Source organism: Plectropomus leopardus, chromosome 13, assembly GCF_008729295.1.
Source record: "Plectropomus leopardus isolate mb chromosome 13, YSFRI_Pleo_2.0, whole genome shotgun sequence".
NCBI lineage: Eukaryota > Metazoa > Chordata > Actinopteri > Perciformes > Serranidae > Plectropomus > Plectropomus leopardus.
In genome coordinates, this window is record NC_056475.1 from 30,585,443 (window position 1) to 30,605,883 (window position 20,441).

Consider the following 20,441-nt stretch of genomic DNA (forward strand, 5'->3'; position numbering starts at 1 on the left):
GTGACAGGCTGTTAAACCGTTTTCTGCACCTCAACAGCTTTGTATGCAAATATGCGCTTTCCCCTGCATCGTTCCCTGCCTCTCACAGATTTCCCAAACACAGATGGTGATATGCTCAGATGATGCTCTGACTCATACATAAAGCCATGCAAGCTGATCATTTTGTCTGATACAAAAGCGGCTCAAACTTGAGGTTGACAAAAATCCTCAACACCTACTTACCAACTGTCCCCCCTGCTGCTGCTCCTACATGCCACCCGCCCCCAAGACAACCCTCCCAGATCATACAAGGTGTGTGTGTCATCACACACAGCTTCAAAAATATTCTGTTCACTACAGCCCTGCAGGGAAAAGGACATAAAACATGGATGGCACTTCATTCAGCCCCATCACGTCACGGCAGGGTGAGAAATGCCTTTCATTTCAGCATGAAGGACTATCAGAACACTGCTGTATATCAAAAGCCTGCACTTCTTATCACTCGCTGGTGAGTTGTGGTACAAAGAAAGATTAAACCATGCTCTGGCTTAGCTACTAAAATTAAGGCTAAGCTGAGCTCACCCTGCACTCGAGATAACCCTCCCCAGTCCCCTCCCAATTCTACTTAAAAAGACATAGCTGCTAATGGCTAAGAAAAGTCTTTTTAAGCTGAACTTCTAGCGGCGTACAATAAAAGGACCTGCCACTGCTCAACACAATGAGCTTTATAATCTGTGCAGGGGGGACAGAGGACACAGGGGAAGGCCTTCTAGCACCCATTAATGTCTTTAGTTCCTGAAAATACAAAAGCACCTAAAAAATGTAATAAAATTAGCTTGCAACCTGCTTGAATGCTTGATACTGTAATAACACTTATATTGACTATGTAATACCTTACATGTGGATCTTGTTTTCAAACTGATAATATAATAACTTCAGCAGATAAGATCTCAATACAGACAATTTTTCAGAAATACAAATTGTGCAATTACACCAAATTCATAATACATGTCAGCCCACTGAAACCATCAACATTCACAACGATTTCATTTTTTGACAATGTAAACTCCACACTACTGCAAATTAAGGCGCTAACTGGAACCATAGAGTTCTTCAGCTTGTTCCCATAGGAGAACCCTTTCTGATTCATTATTGAACCTTTTTACTAAGGTTCCAATGGGAACACTTTCAGAGCGATTGAAACCAACATGAGGAATAGAACCATCTGTGAAAAGTTCCAGTCACAACCCCACAAGAGGTTCTATGGGGAACCCTTTTATGGTGTAATGGTTCCACCCAGAACCTTCTCTGAGGGTTCTTTAGTGTCAGGGTGCACACAAGAACCCACCCAGGAAGTTTTGAGAACCCCTTCATACTCCAAAGTTTTAAATGAAAACCAAACCAGGAGGTTCTACCAAAAACCCTTTCATGTTCCAAGGGTTTGATCTAGAACCCATCCAGGGGGTTCTACTGGGAACCCTTCTATATTGCATGTATTTATGCATTTATGTTTAGTGTTTAGTATTTTAGGTTGGGGTCAGATAATTGTGTGATTTGTAATGTCATTAGAACATCAGTTGGAATATTTTAATTATATCAGGGTTTTAGTACATTTTCCATCAAGTTAAGTGCAAGATTTATTCCATTTTCAGGAAATAACTACATTATCGGGTGTCAAAGGGCATACCAAGACGATCAAAAACAATTCAAAAACTTTCCTTTTCCCATCTCTCCCTCATCTGCATTTCTTTTCAGTAGGCTGGCCTCCCTCTCTCAGAATTTGTTGTTTTACAGCTTTGTTACCTCCTCCTCCGTCTCTCGAGTTTCACCAAAGCCACAGGAATTGATTTGCAAATGAGCATTCAAAGTTAAATTGGCAGCAGTGAGGGAGGCAGGCTGGAGTTCTTTCTCTGCAGCCTCCGAGTCTCTGACCCTGCAGGACGGCCAAATGAGGCACTTGCATGAGAATACAACGTGCCGGCCATAAAGAGACAACCTTCTTAATTGAGCCTGTGTTGATGCTAAGCGTCTGAATGGGCAGGGTCAACTTTGCAAAAGGAAATTGGTTGTTTTTATCATGTCTCTCTTGGGGCTGTGAACAGATTCATGAGGAAGGGCTGAAGCGGCTCCTCCTTTAGAAGAGGGCATTGTCGAAATTGGGAGCAAAAAGATCCAAACTCTCACGGCAGTTCCACAAAATGCCCTTTCCACTAAGAACTCTGTTACATGCTCCCTGTGAGTGTGGCCTCTTGCACTGTCAAAGCAGCTGAAATGAGTTTTGGCTTGATGTTTGGGCAAGTTGACAAGGCAAAAGCAGCTTGCTGTAGATAGAGAGCAAACAGTGGCGTCTTTTCTGCTCCGACAGGAACAGACAGATGAGTCTAACAGAGCATTTTCACACTAAAAGTTACTCATAGTGAAACACGGCTGAGAGGCTTGGGAGTTGATTAAGTTTTGATTGAGTTCCAAATACAGACCCCCCACTGCCCCACCACCACCACACTTCTTTGCATGGACATTTCAACTGTTTACTCTGACTTTGAAATGCACTTTCCTCAAGTTTCTATAGCACATCCTGCTCTGAATAATCAAGCACTGACTTCTGCAAAAACATCAAATATCACCATCGATAATGTGGAGGATGGTTGAGCTAAACTCTCATATTTAAACATTCAGAGAACTCTGAATGTAGCGTAGAGGGGCATTCGCACAAAAAGCAGTCCCAAGGACTTAAATATAACCAGTCCAGCATCCTTCAAGTTATCACAAACCCTGCCAAGAGATGTCAGTTTGAGATGTAGTAGCCTGCCAGTAACAAGCATCGATCTTCTCCACAGAGTCCCACTGGGGGGGGGTTGGATTGGGCTTTGAAAGACCAGCAGAGCAGATACTGTATGTGGCAACTAGACTTTCACTATTCACTTGATTTTGCTGTAAGTGTTGTATGTGATGAGAGCAAGAGGAGACAAGAGGAAGTGGTGGAGAAAATCCTGGAGCAAGGGAAGGAGGAGTAGAGATAGAGTGATGCTTGAAAAAAGCAAACAAAAGACAAACATCTGGTTGAAAAACCATTAAATGATAGTTTGATAACTGCATGATTTCTTATCAATACTTATCGGTCCATGAAGGTTCACCATTGAGGTCACAGCAGTGTCTGGGCTCTCTCTCCACCATGCTGCTGTCCTGAGACACCAAGCCGACAGTCCGCCCTCGGTCAAATTCGGGGCATCAGTGAGTGCCCTAGTTTTTGAGGTGTTTCCTGCATTATTGGCACTAGTGGGCCACTGTTTTTGCAGATGATTCATCATGTTGAATCAGCATTGCAGACAGTGGAGCCCACTAGTGAGTGAAATCACTCTGTCAGTTCAGCTCATCTTGCAAGAAGAGAAACTGATGTGAGGAAAGCAAACTGAAGTCAAGAGCGAGTGAGGTCGATACAAACTCGTTCGATGAGGTAAAATCGTTTTTTTTTTTTGTTATTTTTGCCATTGTCTCTTAAGCAGAAATGGTTTGTAAGTATTTGTGTACTGATCGCTAGCACATGGTAAATTGTTTCTTCAAAATCAGATTGTGTTGTTAATGTGCTAATTGGCTAAGTGGCATTTTACATCCATCTTTTCATTCTTTTGGTTTCACTTTTTTAACGCTGAAACTGATAACTGCTATTTTCTGTCATGCAGGCATGTATGAGCGTATGTGCTGGTTGCCCATTGGCTGTAGTTTTTTCGCTGTTTTCAAGAGCAACTTTTTGGTCGAGACACAGGCAACGTGAGGCAGCAGTGGAGCTAATATTTCTTTGACGCTACTGCATTGCCTCTGGACGCCATGTCTTGGGACACCAAACTAAAGGTCAACATGCATGCACATTCTGCGTACTCACTACTCTACTACTACTACTACTACTACTACTACTACTACTACTACTACTACTCCTCTACTATAACTCTCAATACCTGCAGATGGTGGCAGTCTGTGTTCATCATTCAAAAAGAGAAACAAGAAGACCGGTTAGCAATCCTTATCCTTTTTCTGAATAATGAATACAGATAACCGCCACCTGCTGATATATATAGTTATTTCCTCTCATGCAGGGGTAGAATATACAAGTTAGTTGGTCATCAACTGTCATCTTTATGATGAGTTCAAGCGCAACTTTTTGGCCTAGACAAAGCAATCATGAGGCGTCACAACAGTGGGCCTTCATCGTCACTAGATCTTTGACGTTGGCTTGGTATGTCTGGGCCCTTTGGGAGGAAATCCTTGAGGGGCCCCTGTACGGGCACAGCACTGGTTGCGGGTGGCCTAACACAGCTGTGGGGAAATGCCACTGGTTTCCTGTCCCACAGCAACATATTTCAAGATTAGCTCCTATTAGATCTTGACCACTTAGACACACATACACACACAGGCTGACTGCTATCTACTCCTTTCCGTCTGAACACATAGATCACACTCTGAGGGAGGAAAGGGTCCAGACAGGGACTTCCTGAGTCCAAAACTCAAAAGAAAAACAACTGAGTTACAGTATCAAATATACTTTGAAACCTGGGCAAATTAACTTGATTTATTTGAAAAACAACGTAAGAAAAAATGACCCAGAAATTAGCAAGAAAAAAAACAATAAAATAATAAAATAAAAAAACTACCTGAAAAATCAAAATATATAAGCATAATCATTACAAATTCCCTGGCTCCTCCAGTCAACATGTTAAAGTATCCATGAGAAAGATACTAATCCCCAAATTAGCTCTTGATGGTTGTCCCATCAGTGTGTGAGTGTGTGTGAATATATGATAACCTGAGTAGCAGGTGGCATCTTTTATGGTAGCCTTGGCCACTAGTGTATGAATGTGTGTGTGGGTTACTTGTAGTGTGAAAACACTTTGGGTGGTCGCAATGACTAGAAAAGCGCTAAACAAGCAGCCATAAAGACAAGTATTGATATTTGGCCTTATAATAACTCAAACTACCATTTCCAATGTCAACAAGGAATTTTTAAACTCACTAAAAAAGCGCTACACAGGTCCAAGTGCAGGTCCATTTTAAAAAAGAATTTTCTACATCTACTCATTTCTTGCAATTTCTGGGACATTTTTTGTCAAGTTGCTGACTGCCTTTTTTTCTTTGTTTTGTTATCTACTTATTTAATTCTTTTCCCATTTTTATATGACTAAAAGGTCTTCATGTTCATTTGGTTGTGTATTTTGTCTTTGTATGTTCAAATTAATGAGGAAGTTGGTTACTTAAAATTCAATGATTTATTGGGGGGGGGTAAGTTTGCACTTCTTCCAACTCCTTTTTGAATATGTCAACCACGTCATCATGGTTTAGACCATTTCATTTGCTTACAGTTTTTCACTGTCTGTAAATATTTCTTTTTTTGGATGTCTACTTTTGTGTAATAATGTCTCTATTTCCTTTTTTACAATTTCGAAATAAATCAAAGTCAAAACCAAATCAAAACATAAACCAATAAAAAGAGAATTACAGAGAGAGAGCACCAATGAGCTCAGGGTTCAAAGTTTTAAATACTTGTGACAGGCCTCTGACAGCAGCAGAAGAAACGTGATGCTGATCCAGGTTTCAAGGGGTTAACTGATAGCCATCAGAGTTGATATGCCTGAGTAACCCTCAGCATGGCTTTGAGTTTTAGCTATTTTTTTTCACTCTAATGTCAAACTTGAAATAATCTACATGAGGAAATGTATAATTTGAGCTTCAGGGGTCAACAGTGAATGATGATGGGAGACAGAGTGAACTAATCAGCCTCCCGACGTGCCGCTCTGTCCTCCTCTCAGCACTACAGAGTGCTTGTATTAAATGTAAGGTTTCACTGATCATTTTTCATGATGATAGACTGCCAGCCCTGTAAAGAGACTAGATTATCACACTATTACATGAATGAGCCCTAATCATAAAGGAAACACTCAGAATGTGTAGCTGTTGTCGTGAAAAATATTGTATTTATGAGTGGAATAACATTACCGTGAAAGAGGAAAATGGATAAATGCCTCCTTCACACACTGCTGAAGAGATGTGGAGGTTTGGAGTTATAATTAAGACATGAAGTGGGGAAACAAGTTTAAGAGGAGCGGGAGCAAGATTCAAATCTAACTGCCTATCACTTCTCTGAATGCTTTTGACTTCTGCCGTGAGTTGCACTTAAGAGATAACAAGGAGAGGAGTCACTCTAATTGCCTTGTCACCCAAGTCACATTTCCTTAATAAGTGTTTCCCTTCAGGACATAATGCATAACCGTCAATCATCAAACCGCCGCTACAGTGAACAAATAGCCACAGAGACACTCTGGCTCCGATCCCCGAGTCACTTTTTGTGTATCAACACTCCCATCACAAAATAACAGGTACCCAGCGACTGTCACTTCTCAAAAAGAGCTGTCTGCGTCAGCTCCGAAGCCAGCTATTAAATAATCGACAGCGGCTGTCAGAATCCCTCCACCGCAGCATCACCTTGATACGCCGCTGCTGAAAATGATCCATTATCAGTTGGCTCTTTCCCACACCGAGCTTTCAAGTGGCAGACTCTCACAAATACGTCCAACCCGATGACAAAGTCACGGGCGGTGACAGCTGCAGCTTTATGCCCCTGGGCTTTCCCTCTGACTCCACAGCAGAGTTTGGTCGGGCTTCAAACTGCCACAAAAGTCTAAGGATGGTTAAAACTGGTAAACATGAGGATCTGGCTGACTGTCTCGCCAGCCAAACCTGATGAAAAGCATGTGCTTCTGTTAGACGAGCGGTCAGACACCACAGACAAAAAAGAGAGGGCTGTCAGTGTTCTCTTAAAACCATGCAAAAAGTAGTCCATTGCTCAGCTATGCCAGTTTAGTTCCTCTCTAAATGAAACAATTGCAGGCAAAGGGATCTCTTTTAGTAAATACTTAGTTATTACTCTAGCTTTATAAGTAAAAAATTATATATTTTGTTCCTAGTGGCTGTCATTAACTTTTAGTAGTTGCACATTTTAGTATATGCATCTATTAGCTGTAACAATGAAGCAAAGCAACACGAGTTGCCGACTTTATGTCATCAATGCATATACATGGCGAGCAAAAGTCGACGTTCAGTCAATGGCAAAAAACTTTTTTAAAAAGTCATTTATTAAATATCATTTTTTTTGATCACATGTAAAATGTAATATTGATATTAATTTTAACTACTGGAGAGTGAACTAGGTTAAATATAAAAATATGATTTATAATATATACAATAAATAAAACAAAATAATATATGAAAACATGAATAAACTGGAAACAGCTATACAACTCTTGTTTAAACGCTCTTAGTGTTAAAATGCAGCCTCTTCTTTGCAAGCTTCTTTGTGGCTTCCATGTTGATCCCACTTGATCTCAAAGCACTTGAACACGACAAAGTCGCAAGAACGACTTCCTCACTCGGAAACTACGACCTTCTGACATCACATGGACGCAGAGATAGTGTGGTTGTCTACTAATCAGGAGTTTTGCAGTTTCAATCCCTAAAAAACCAAGCAGTCACATGTTGTGTGTCCTTGGTGAAGACACGAGTGTGTGAGTGTGACTGTTTTGTCACTTCTGATGAGCAGGTGGCACCTTGTGCAGTGGCCTCAGCCACCAGTGTGTGAATGAGTGAATGGTGCTTGTGTTGTAAAGCGCTTTGAGGATTCACAGGAGGTGGTGGATGGAGGTCGTGCAGGACGCGGGGCTGTGACAGGAAAATGCCAGTTTCATGTCCACACTTCTGTCTATGGTCAGGTAAAGCTAATGAAGGCATTCTGGTGCAGGGTAAGGAAAGATCATGATTTTGGTTATGTTGATGGAGAATAATCAAATCACGATGAATGGATAGTGTATTGCAAAATTGCCTTTTTTTAAAGAGAGAGATGAAATACACTGTCAGTGAACATATTGCTGATACATTATGTATGAATGTTTTTGCGACTTGCCAGGCAACATGTCTTCGTAATGTTAATAGAAAAAGTCATTCTCTCTGTGTTGTGTTTCCCTTTGCTGTTTCAAATTCGTTGTATATAAACCATATATTTTTAAAGCCAGGGCTGGACTCAGGTCGCATACAAGCTCTACTGTTGGTGGAGGCTGTTGGGGCTGCATGCAGCTTGTGTGGTCGTCTGCTCAGGGCTGAAAAAGATCTAATAAAAAATCACTGAACTGTTTTCATTTGCAGACAATGCAGTAAAAGACAGAACTCTTTGCAGTGAAGGGCACAACAAAACATCTGTTGAGTTTAAAAATTCTTTTTTGACACTGGAAATGTTAGTATGACTTAATATCATAATAACTACTTTATATTTATCAAAAAGTATCAGATCTCTTTCAAGGCCATTATAGGTGAATATTGGCTGTGTCATAATGTAGCTCTTTCAGTGTTTTTTTGGAAATACAAACCTTATTGTGGAAAACATAATTTTTTAATCGTATTTAATCGTAAAGTATTTGCTTGATGACTTACGTATACATGTATATCAATAAAGAAAATAATATTTATATTACTTGTATGCTGTGTGTTTTGTTCATGTTTGTTCACGTGTTTTGTTGAACCTCTGACCTCAACACAAATACATCTCTATATCAAGGATATATGTTATAATGTAATAGAAGGTACACAGTGTGTAGGTCAGCTGCCTTGTGTGATATTATCTATATCACAACACACACATTTTTCATATCTCTGTCTTACACACATATTTGTGAAGAAAGAAGGCCTCTTTGAAGGCATTTTGGATGTGTCCCATATTTGTGGGCGCAGAAAGCGCAGGAAGGAAGACGCCTCTCTGGAGATGAAGTTGGCAGATTGTTGCAGTCGGTGTTTGATGGGGACGTTTTGACACAGCGTGTGAATTTATGCACGTCACATATTTTTTTTCACTTTAATCCTCCGCCAGCGACAGTAAGGAGAACTCCTCCAGTTAGAGGGAAAAACGATTATAATATTTATACTGTAAATGCAACACAAAACAACACCTCAGCACCTGTATTGTTCAATTAGTAGCTGTGTTATCCCATGCAGCACAACAACAGCCTCGCCAGAGCAACACTCAGTACGTTTACATGGTGTTAGAAAAAGAAATTATTGTGTCAGTCCAGCTACAACTGGACTTTTGATAGTCTGACTGAAAACGTAATCAAATGAATTTCTTTAAAATCGGACGAACACCAAGATAATTCTGGAAGTCAAGCTATTCCGTCACATAAACACCTCTGTTGGACTTTAACTGGGCGTTCTGTGCATGTTCCTAGTCGCCACGGCAACCTCCGTCAGTGTTTATGGATAGGCACTGTTCGTTATTTATGAGGTGCTGCAAAACAGGTCAGACATTTCAAAATAAATGTAAGCAATGAAGAGGGACTTGTCTTTTTAATTTTGGCTTAGGTAGGGGACGTACAACTTAAAAAGGTAGTATCTTATATTTATTTAAAATAAATAAGTCACACTCCAACCACCCGTACTCCTCTGATGAATAAAGTCCCACCGCACCAGCAAGGAGGCTAAGCGATGTCCTGCAGTGGACAGGGCCGCAGCAAAACATTCTTTAGCCACCGAAAAAATCGATCTCAGTGTAAGTGTTGACTATATGTGAATCTTGTCTCCGCTTAACCTTCCACAACAGCTGATGGAGGTAGCTGTAGAGGAGCAACTTCGCCGTTCAGAGGACTAAAATGAATCTCAATAGAGTCTGGTTTTTTGGATATAACAGTTTAAAAACTTCTTTGGTAGGGGCTGTCTGACAGCAAAGTAAAGCGGTGAAAATATTCTAAATATAGCATACACTTAAACTGATGTAGATTTTTTTAGGTGGCTTCAAACTAATCAATGAAAGCAGAGTTTGCTCAGCATTGTTTGTACGTGATACAGCAGTTTTCTACCCCAACGTTGTGTTAAAATAAACAAAGATTATCATTGGGTCTATATCATAGACTGTATAAATGATAAAGGTTTTTGCAACTAGCTGAAAGGGGGCATATCGCCACCTACAGTGGAGGAGTCAGACAGACTTCTGTAAATAAATGGATTCTCCCTCGGTGCTTGTATACTGGAACAAGGACAGTAGTCCAGTTAAATGACCTAATGGAGCTGTGATTATAGCCCCACTAAACTGTGCATGTAAACGGACTGGGTGCCCTGTGCTCTGTGACTCACTACAGTCAGACGGCTGCAGCCCTTCGCCTCACTCCATGTCTATTTCACTATTACGAGCAGCAACAGAGAGGTCAGACCTCCTAAAACCACTGGAACTAATGCTGGGGGCCATCCATCTGTCTGCAGCCTGAGGTGGAGTTCAGGCAGTATTGTGTCGGGCCCCTCAGGCGGTCACACTTGAGACCTTTAAGGAGAGCGAGAAGCTGACTCGTCCTGTCAGCGCCCGCTGCTAAATAGAGTTCCTGTTCAGTTTATTCCCCTTCCTTTGATGGCCGACGGAGACGTCTCTGGTGTCCCATCATGTGTTTATTTTGGCTCTCAGTGGTACGAATGTGCAGGCGAGATATTACACATGGCCATTAAGCTGGGGAGTGCAGTCCTGCGGTTACATTTGGAGAAAGAGAGTGACGGGGCGTGTTCTTTTCTCTTTCCCTTTTTTTTCATTTATTACAGTCAAATGCACAAATAACTTGTTAATAATGCATCACGAGGCGTTGTCAGGCTGTTGTGTAATGAATATTTGGGACTGTGAAATTCTATTATCAAGGGTATACATAATGAGTGGCTGCTCAGTGACATGCATACCAAAGTACAGCTCAAGCTTTTTCATTACTCATTTCTTATTTCTAAATTTAGAAAAAAAGGAGCTGTGTTTAAAAAAACAAAAAGAAAAAAAAAAGCCGGAAATAGGCAACTAAGCTTCAAACATCAATTTCAGCGAGTGGTTAACGTCGCTGATTGTCTGATGACAGGAAGAGGATGTTTAGTTTCTTGCCCTGCCTTTCAGTACTATTTTTCAATGGGCGTAAATGAGGATTCACTCGTCCCTCAACGATTTTCAGAGCTCATTTGTCATGTATCATACCAGCGCTTGCTGAGCTATTGACAGGCTAATTGATGTGTAAAGAACAGATGGGCAGGCAGGTGGGGGAGGAGGAAGGTACGCTGAGTGTGTGAGTGTGTGTTGGTCCTCTAAAATGACTACAAAGCTCACTGTCTCCTCTTTATTCTCTACTGAAGAAAACATGTTGTCAATATGCCGATAGCAAAAAGCCGAGCTGCTGGATGTTGCCTTGTTGTGCTGTTATGACTCTTCCACACTTTCACTGTTACAAGTCAGTCACGTCAACTACATGGAAATGACGACGAGACAGGGACTGTGTTTGTACAATGGCGTACAAACGTAAGCTGTGATTGTAAAATAACAAACTGGATCTGGATTAACCCTTTGTAAGAGCTTCCGACTAATGACCTGAGCAGTAAGACAGAGTGAGCAATATGTTACCAAACAAACTGGATCTGGATCACATGTACTGATTCTTAGTTACCTCTAGTGAGATACAGATAGTTCTGCTATAATATGTTCAGGTCTCTAAGTGGAAATCACAAGTTTTAAACAATACTACATCAATTCTTAATGATTCAATATTTGCCATGATTCCAGTTGAAGCAATATGCCGGTTTGAAGGTATACTGTGATATGAAAACAGACGGTTATTATATTGTGTATATTTGCTTATCTGTGATACTGGGAAAAATTTATCTGGATGGAGAACCTCACCTTTATTTAATTTATTTTCAAAAGGGAGATGTTCTACACATACTTACAAAAGTTTCAATAATAGTAATAATCTGCTTAACTTAAAAAAACTGTTTTCATTCCTTTAGGAGTCACTGTAACTGATAATACTAATAATAATTCTGTAATACCCTGATATCATGACATCATGATAACAAAACCATTTTCTGAGATGGTTATTGTACCATTTAAGTCTCATACTTGCAACCCTAGCCACAACATGATTCAGTTTGATTTGATTTAATTCTAAGGCCTGTCATCGATACAAGACAATATCAGTAAATATCCTCTGTCTGGTGCTAGACCGCTAGCTCTCTGTCAATGGATGAAAATTGTGATACAGACGTGCCATGGGAATTTCAAAATAAAGGCGTGTCTTGTAGATGACAATAAGAATCGACGTTTTTCAGTCTTTGCATCAATAATTTCATTTCATGTTTATTTGTATCGGCACAGGTATATAGCATAAAACTGATGCCACATACTACAACATTTATAGCCTAAGCTAATGTTGGATCACTGGTCATTGATTCAATATGTCGAGCCAGAGTAATGTATCATTAAACACCGAGTTTCTAATCATTGTTTAAATATAATTTCAAGCAAAAATGCCAAACTTTTCCAAGTTCCAGTCCCACAAATGTGAGGATTTATGTCAGCAAACATTAGGGTTTTGTAATGCTGGTCGGATAAAACAAGCCATTTAAGTACAACACTTTAGGCTCGGGAATTAACAATAAGTTATTTTATATCTTTGTGGAATTTTATAGAAAAAAACAATGAATCTGTTGATAAAGAAAAAACATAAAAATAACAGACTTATTGATCAGTAATGAAGACAACCCTTAGCTGAGTCCCATTCCCCAAAACTGCCCAACAACGCCTTCTAACAAAGAGATCGGCCCTGTTCGGACTAAACAAAAAATTGAAATTTTTGTAAAAAATCCCAAAGCGGCCTCCTGCAATTTTGGAATTGTGTGTCAGAATGCCATTTTAAATGCAATATTGTTCCACTGCAGAAATGTCCTAGCGTAAACATCATATTCTTCAGACTTAAGAAAAAGTCCCAGCAAAAAGTATACAATAATTCTTTAATTACTTATTTATTTTTTCCAAGGAATATGAAAATAACTATGTTAAAATCATCATTTTTTTTATATCACAAATCGCATCCCAGTTGCAATATCAGTCAAAAAAATCGCAATTATATTGTTTTCAAAATTATCCAGCCTACAGTCCCCATTAATCTAGCTGCCAATAGAGCCCACTGGCAGCTGGTTTAATTGGGAATGTGGGCTAAATGATTCTGAGTATCAGGGACATTTTTTCCTGGAAAAATTGCTGCTGTTGATTTTTTTTTTCCTGTTGTCACTTGGGTGAATTGAACCTTTAACTGGCTAGTTTCTAGGATCTAAGTGATGTGAGTGTATCCCAAGATTGAGAGGCCATACAGTTGCTGGAATGTCGCAAATTAAATCACAGCAACAGCTATAACTCCTGTCAAACTGTCCTTGACCAATCCATTAAAGCCTTCCCAACCTCCACAGTGAGTCACTGTGGATGACAGCGCGTCTCAAATGCCTCACGTAAAACTGAAACAACTGCCAGTAACCAAAGAAAGGAGTCTGAACAATGAGACGTCTTGTTAATTGTGCTATTTCAGCCACATCGCAGACTGCCAAACTTCCTCCCCTGGTGGAAATGGAGTTGTACGCTCAGACTGTAATTACAGTGTGGGTATAAGGGTTTGGCAGAGGGCTATTTGATCTGGTTACTGGTCTGTTTGGGGACAGTCATGAGACAACAAGGCAGCTGTCTTCAAACCCGGCCTCCCAATCACTTCAATGAGAGCACAGCAAACACACGGCCCGTTGACGGTCTTTGGGGAGCGCTGAGGGAGAGAGCTGTGTTGACTGATGGCGACAGAGATGACTGACAATAACAGTGCAGACTCCAGTGTCACCTTACTGGCCAAACAGACTGAAAAGCAGGCCCCTGAAACGTGACTCTGGCTCCACATGAAGGGCCCTTTAGATATGAGAAGGAAAACAGGGACGGGCAGCCAGGAGGATTCTGAAGTTCTTCTTATCATACTGTATAAAGCTCATTTTATCAAATGTATCAGCCTAACATATCCGCGCTGGTGCTGATCTGAAGCTTACTCTCCCTTTAATCTGAGCAGCTCTAGATAACAGTGTCAGAATGTGACACAAATGCCTATTCAAATGTAAATTCCAACAAAATAAAAAAAAAGGTCTCGTGTCTAAAAAAAGTACACTTTTTCTAAAAGTCACTGTGTGTTTGCTAAAGTGAAAATAAGAAGCTTTAATCCAGCCTTTGTAGTCCCAGAGGAGCATCTGGAGTCACTGAAGGAGCACTTTCACAGATGCTGACTTCATATGCTCTGGGTTCATAGCCAACGTTTACAGCCTTGTAAAAGGGAGCCTCAGCTGTAGGTCCAGGCCCAAAGACACCACGCTGTCACAAACTATAACATCCCACTCATGTTGGAGCAAAAAAATATGCGTCTGCATATCACAGTCGGGGGTGTTTTCATAGAACACAAAGACATAGGTATGTTGACAAAGAGGCTGCAGCCCACTGGCAGCCATTTACCAGGTATTCATGTGTGACTGATGGAGGAGCTGAGGATCCAGGCTCAATTAAGCAGGTTTTCATCATCCCAGAGGTGACTCAGTCTACAAGTGAAAAACAGACTGTGGCTGATGGTGTGCCTGCAGTGGCAGCTTTCCCTCTGCATAAAGGCACTGTATGCAGAGTGATTTAGATATGCAATTAACCTTTTGAAACGTGGATCAACATCAGTTTTGTTGTGCTGTGTTCAGACGTGAACTGACTGAAAACATTAAAAATTGGTTTGGTTTTTTTTCTCCAAAAATAGGGGAAAAAAGGCAATCAGCAATTGAAATGGCATCAAATGTTCTGCAAATTGTAAAAAAAAAAATGTAAAAAGTGACAAGAACATGACCTTAGCTAAAAAAAAAAGAGAGAGATAGAGAGGGGGAAAATATCAAATAACGGGAGAAATAAGACAACAATTAAAGTATTTGCAATTACGTATTAAAATCATGTTGCAGAGAAAAAACATTTATCATTTATATTTTATTTTAATCCTTTTTCTTTTTTCCCATTATCTTTTGGTATTTTTCTGGAAACTTTCTACAGATTTTTTGCCGAATTTTTGATCATTACTTGTTAAGTTGCTAACTGCCTTCTTTCAGTGTTTTTGAAAGAAATCAAGCCAAATTGTTCAGGTTTTAAAGGATTAAACAAAATGGCCATTGTGCTGCTTTGGATATGAACATCTCGGGATTAAGTGGATTCTAAACCCAAGGAAACTAAGCTTTGCACCACAGACTACATCTTCACCCACCATCACTGTATCATCTGTCTGCTCAACGCAACTATGAAATCCCAAATCTACACAACACAAGAGTGCAATCAAATGCAAATAGAAGAACAGTTTCACAATTCACATACAACATCTGGTGAAGACTTTTATCCAAAGCACATTATAGCAAAAGAAAATCATGCATTTTTAAGCACTGCTACCCACAGGGAGAAATCAAACTCCAAACTCTGCCATGCTCACTTCCAGTACACTGCACCAGTAAATGCAAACTGTATGTTTCATGCTGTTTCTGTTTCACCATTGCATTGTGCAGAGGATATGTCTCCACCTAATGGGCCTAATAATAGAGATAAATGAGCAGGCTCGAATCACAACAAAGTCAGATTTCAGTGGGGAGCAGATGCTGGTGTGAATCCAAGGTCCCTTGGGCAAGACGCACAGTGAGGCTGCATATGGGCTACTCTTGTGTCTGCAGGTTTTAAGAGGCCTTTTAAATGACATCATCCAAGAGGATTACTCACTTTTGCACAGGCATATATATGCCAGGGTTCATGTCAAGGAGCCATACATTAGTGTATGGAAAGGGCTGTGAAATATTAAAAGTGCGTGAGTTAAACTGCATGTGCAATATTCTCATCTTTTATGTGGAACCCCCTTTAAAGCCCTGGGGAGTGTGCGAGAGCTAGTTGGGAGCCACCGATATTGAGCATATAAGCTCCATCTGTGCAAACATCACCCCAAAAACAAGCAGCCAGACATGCCATTTTAAACTTACCATATGCCAAAGTTCTGAGTGCAAATAAAACCAGTAGGGGACCCAACGTGTGGCGGTACTCCATTATACACTCAGATGGTTCATAGGTAAATGAGGTTGGTCCCAGTCTTCAGGAGGAGCAGTCTGTGAGACACGCTGTCCAGCAGGCGTCAAACACGGCAACTTTTCCGACCGCTTCGAAACTGCACGTAAACAAGCGGAGAGTCCGCGAACAGCAAGCCGCAGGTGATGAGAGGAGAGGCGGCTGTGAGTGGCAAGCAGCGCCCGCTCACTCTATCACTCACTCACTCCCGGTCTCTCCCGTTTTCACATGAATGTCACAGAAAAAACACTCATGCCCCCTTCCTCTGACACTCAGTTAGTCCGAAAGTACATGAAGTCATCGCGCTGAGAGGAAAACTCCACTTTGTTAAACACACAACTCCATTTCTCCTCTCTGTCTCCGTTATTCCTCACCGCTCCGCCGCTAGGACTGAGTTACTACAGCCACATCAACGCGGAGCACGGTCCGGAGCCAAACACACTGCAGTCAAAGCACGCACACTGAGAGATACAGCTTCCGGCCTTGCTTTCAAAATAAAACCAAAATTTACAAACGTCTTGCCGCTCTAGTTAGAATGCTTTTCTATCAATAATGCATTTAATAACAACATAGGTCTATGAATAAAAGCCCAACTAGTGACAAGAGCTGCAAATTAGCAATACATATACACTCTTTATGCAACACACCATTATCATACTCTGTATTAGAACTATGCTAAATATATGGCATCAACCCTATCAAATAAAATAAAATTCAAAACAAATCCATACGGTAACTCTGTGGTGAACACAATTGTGTGATTAAACTGATTCATCTTTTTTTGCTTGTTTTGGTTTTTTGCATGATAAAGATTACCATTCAAGAATTTTATACACTTTTTTAGGCCATATAAAGCCATGCATTTTCAATGATTTTTCCAATGTCTACCATACATTTCCAGGCTCTATTAGCTAATACTTCACAAAGCCAGCTATACATTCACACATCCAATGTGACATGGTGAGATACTGTAGGAAAGATTTTATCTTAGAGATTTCAGTTTGTGATTTTGTGGTCTTTGACTTAAAACATGCAATTTGTGTTTCAATTGTGACAAGTTATCGCCTACTGTGATATTATGTTGAAGGCAAACTTATACAGCTTCCGGTTTGGTCCTGCTTCGTTGTGTCTGACTTCATCCCAGCACAGACCTCTTAAAGGGCCAGCGCACTCGACTGCATTGCTCAGACGGGCACCTGAATGATGGTTCTTCACTTCACTTAAACATAAGCATGGAATATTGACAACAATTTAAACTCTAAATGAGATGTATGACGATTTCTCAAGTGGCCTGCAGATCCTCTCCCATCATATGCTGTTTTAATGTGTTCTCTATTAATAAAAGCATTAATTCGAGCAAAACGACATACATGTAGGGGAGACTGGGGGCAATAGTACCATTCTTTTGGTTATTATTTAAAAACCTCTTGAGCTATTTGGATACAATTATTATGTAAGTAACTTGTATCTGGGTTCTGCTTGTTGACAGTCATAAATAGTTTTTAAATGCAATGTTAGAGTTGCAGTATTGAGTGTGTCAGCAAATAAAGATAACAATAAAGTAACCATTATTACTTATTATTTCAGTTATTTAAATATGTTAAACATAAATACAAGCTTGTGGGTTTAAACTTGTATTGTCGTCAGGTAAATAAGAAATGTATGTTTCCTATTTTTATTATTTCAATCAGCACAGTTTTACAGCCATCTTAAGATCAAGTATTATTATTATTATTATTATTATTATTATTTCATATATCAGTTATTCAAAAATGTTAAACATAAATACAAGGTTATAGTTTTCAACCTTTGTTTTGACCACAGAGATTAGACAGGTATGTTGCTGTATTATTTTATTTATTTATTTGAATTTTGCCACACGTTTACAGCTGTCTTCTGGTTAATTGGGGTTGAATAATCTCCCAAATCATGTTGGATTATATGTTTACTTCTCTTAAATGCTGCAAAAGTTTACCATCTTTCCGAGGTAACATCTTAGAGAAACACAATTGACGAGACACAACTGTTACCATCATCAAAGGATGTAGCAGCATTTGGTATCTTTAAATCATGAGAGCAAGAATTAATATTTTCATACTTTCACAACGCAACATGCAATCCTATTTAGAAATAGGAAATGTGAAAAGTTCCTAAGGCTCCTCATAATCCTGCAGATTCTACTCGGATTAAATCTATTTAGAAACAACCTTATTTAATTGAAGTCACACTATTCAATGTGGTGCAAATGTCAACATTTATCTCCAAGCTGTCATCTAAGCACAGAGGCATAAATTATGTTGGCAGTAGTATGAATCCAAATGCAAATTTGTCTTACATGTGAAAGACCTTTGATCGTGCCGACTGCAGTGCTATGTATACAAATCAGGCGATGAAAATGACTCAGGCACTACCAGATACAAACAAACCCCACACACCACTGCAAAATGTCACTATTTATCTGAGTGCGGGCTTTGCCTATACTTGATGGAAAGCGAAAAGCAATATTACATGTGCCAGGAGATATGGCAAACTGCAGCCAATGAGACTTGACATAGCAGGAGCCACGGTTCCGCAATGAAGCAATAAGGAAAGATTGGGTAGAGGGCTGTTGAGCTGAATAAATATTAGGGGTCAGACAGACCTAGTAAACATACAGCTCTTGACATTTATAGAAATGCATTGGATGGTGGTATGCATCAAGGAGCGCATACTAAGATGAGATTTTACACATTGTGCCACACGCGGCTCCTGACAGTGGGTGAAACAGGAATAATTCCACATCAGTAAAGTCACCGAGGCTGTTGTAGAGGGCACAGAATAAACACTCTCTTTTTGGGTTAACGGGAGCACTGAGAACCATGCAGGGCTTAAACACCCCTGATATTTCTTTCATGTTTTATGCATGTACATGTTTAATTTAATTGCAGAAACTGATTAATTGAGCATCGCTCTGTGATTGAATAAAACATGATGAGGCCCTCCACTAAATGCATTTCCGTTCGTCTGTGACTGATGCTGCGACTATGGTGTCTTCGTCAAACATTTGGCGTTACTGTCAGTGGAATCAAGCACTCCATGAATTTAGACTAATTATCCACATTAGGGACTGAATTACAATGACGGCCCATCAGTGGGGTTTTCTGCTGCGCGGCACACTTGCAGCTGAGCCATAGATCATAGAATTATGCCCTCTCTCCACACACAAAGGCTCGTTTTTATGAGGTGATTTTTGCCATTCATCTGGATGTATTGTAAAGGCCTTCGGAGTCAGCTTGTGGGAAATGCCAGCATTAAAACATTTCCTGGTAGCATTATGAAAAGACCACCGCTATGATCTATAGAGTGTAATTCATCTGAGAGCTTTGGGTGGTCAGGGAGTTTTCATATCCTTCGCTCTCAGCATTTATGCAACATAGTTGGAGTCAAATGCTGGTATTTATAAACTATAAATCCAGATTGGCTTTTTATAGTGGAAGAGTTAGAAGATCAAGTTGATTATGAAACACGTTTACATGATGTTAGAAAAAGTCAAATACTGTGTCAGTCCGACTAAAACTGGACATTTAAATATGTAAACATGTTTGTCCAACTGAAATCGGACAAAACTGAATTTCTCAAAACCAGACTAACACACACAGATCATTCAATTGAAAGTTGAGCTATTCCATCATGTCAGCACCTCAGTCAGACTTTAACCCCGGTGTTTAAAGATAGGGACTGTTCTGTATTCATGAGGGGGGAAGCGGAGCTACAAAACAGGTCAGGTACTTTTAAAACATGCAAGCAAGGAGACGGGGGGGCACGGACACGGGGACTTGTATTTTTAATTTTGGCTTAGTTTTGGTTTAAGTGTTGATTTTACTTGAATATTGTCTCCTTTTTACCTTCCACAACAACTGATGGAGGCAGCGGCAGAGCAGCAGCGGCAGAGCAGCAGCGCCGTTCAGTGGAGTAAAATGATTTTTTCTCAGTTGAGTCTGGTGTTTTTGATATAATAGCTTCAAATCCCTGTCAGTAAGGGCTGTCTGACAGCAAAGTAAAGCAGTGAAAATATTCTAAATGTAGCATACACTTAAACTGATATTGAATTTTTTAGGTGGCTTAAAATGAATCAGTGAAGACAGAGATTACTCAGCACCATTTGATTATACGAAAGAAAGAGTGCATATCTTTACCTGTCGTGGAGGAGTCAGACATATTTCAATCAATAAATGAATTCTCCCTAGCTGCTTGTAGCCTGGGCGAGGACAGTAGTCCCATTAATTGACCTAATCGAGCTTTAACCATAGCTCAGCTAAACTTGCATGTAAACATACTGGACAGGAACAACTGTGTGTGAAAGCTTTACAGATGATAACAAATCTTAAACATTAGACCAATAATTAGCACAGATCCACAAAGACAGCTGATATTTACCATGAATCAAGCAAAATGGAGACATGAGTCATCGTTTTCAGCAGTAACTTGTGTACTCGGCGTGATGCATTGGGCGACT

At 40.1% G+C, this 20,441-nt stretch overlaps 1 protein-coding gene across 4 annotated transcripts in view; it reads right to left on the reverse strand.

Moving 5' to 3' along the window:
• robo3 (roundabout, axon guidance receptor, homolog 3 (Drosophila)) overlaps nucleotides 1-16,314 on the reverse strand; it is a 125,347-nt gene extending 109,033 nt beyond the window's left edge. For all 4 annotated transcript variants that reach the window (XM_042499032.1, XM_042499031.1, XM_042499030.1 and 1 more), the window contains exon 1: nucleotides 15,865-16,314. In XM_042499032.1, coding sequence (XP_042354966.1) covers nucleotides 15,865-15,928 — 64 coding nt within the window. In that variant the 5' untranslated portion in view covers nucleotides 15,929-16,314. The remainder of the gene's footprint in view (nucleotides 1-15,864) is intronic.
• Nucleotides 16,315-20,441: the final 4,127 nt, after the last annotated feature.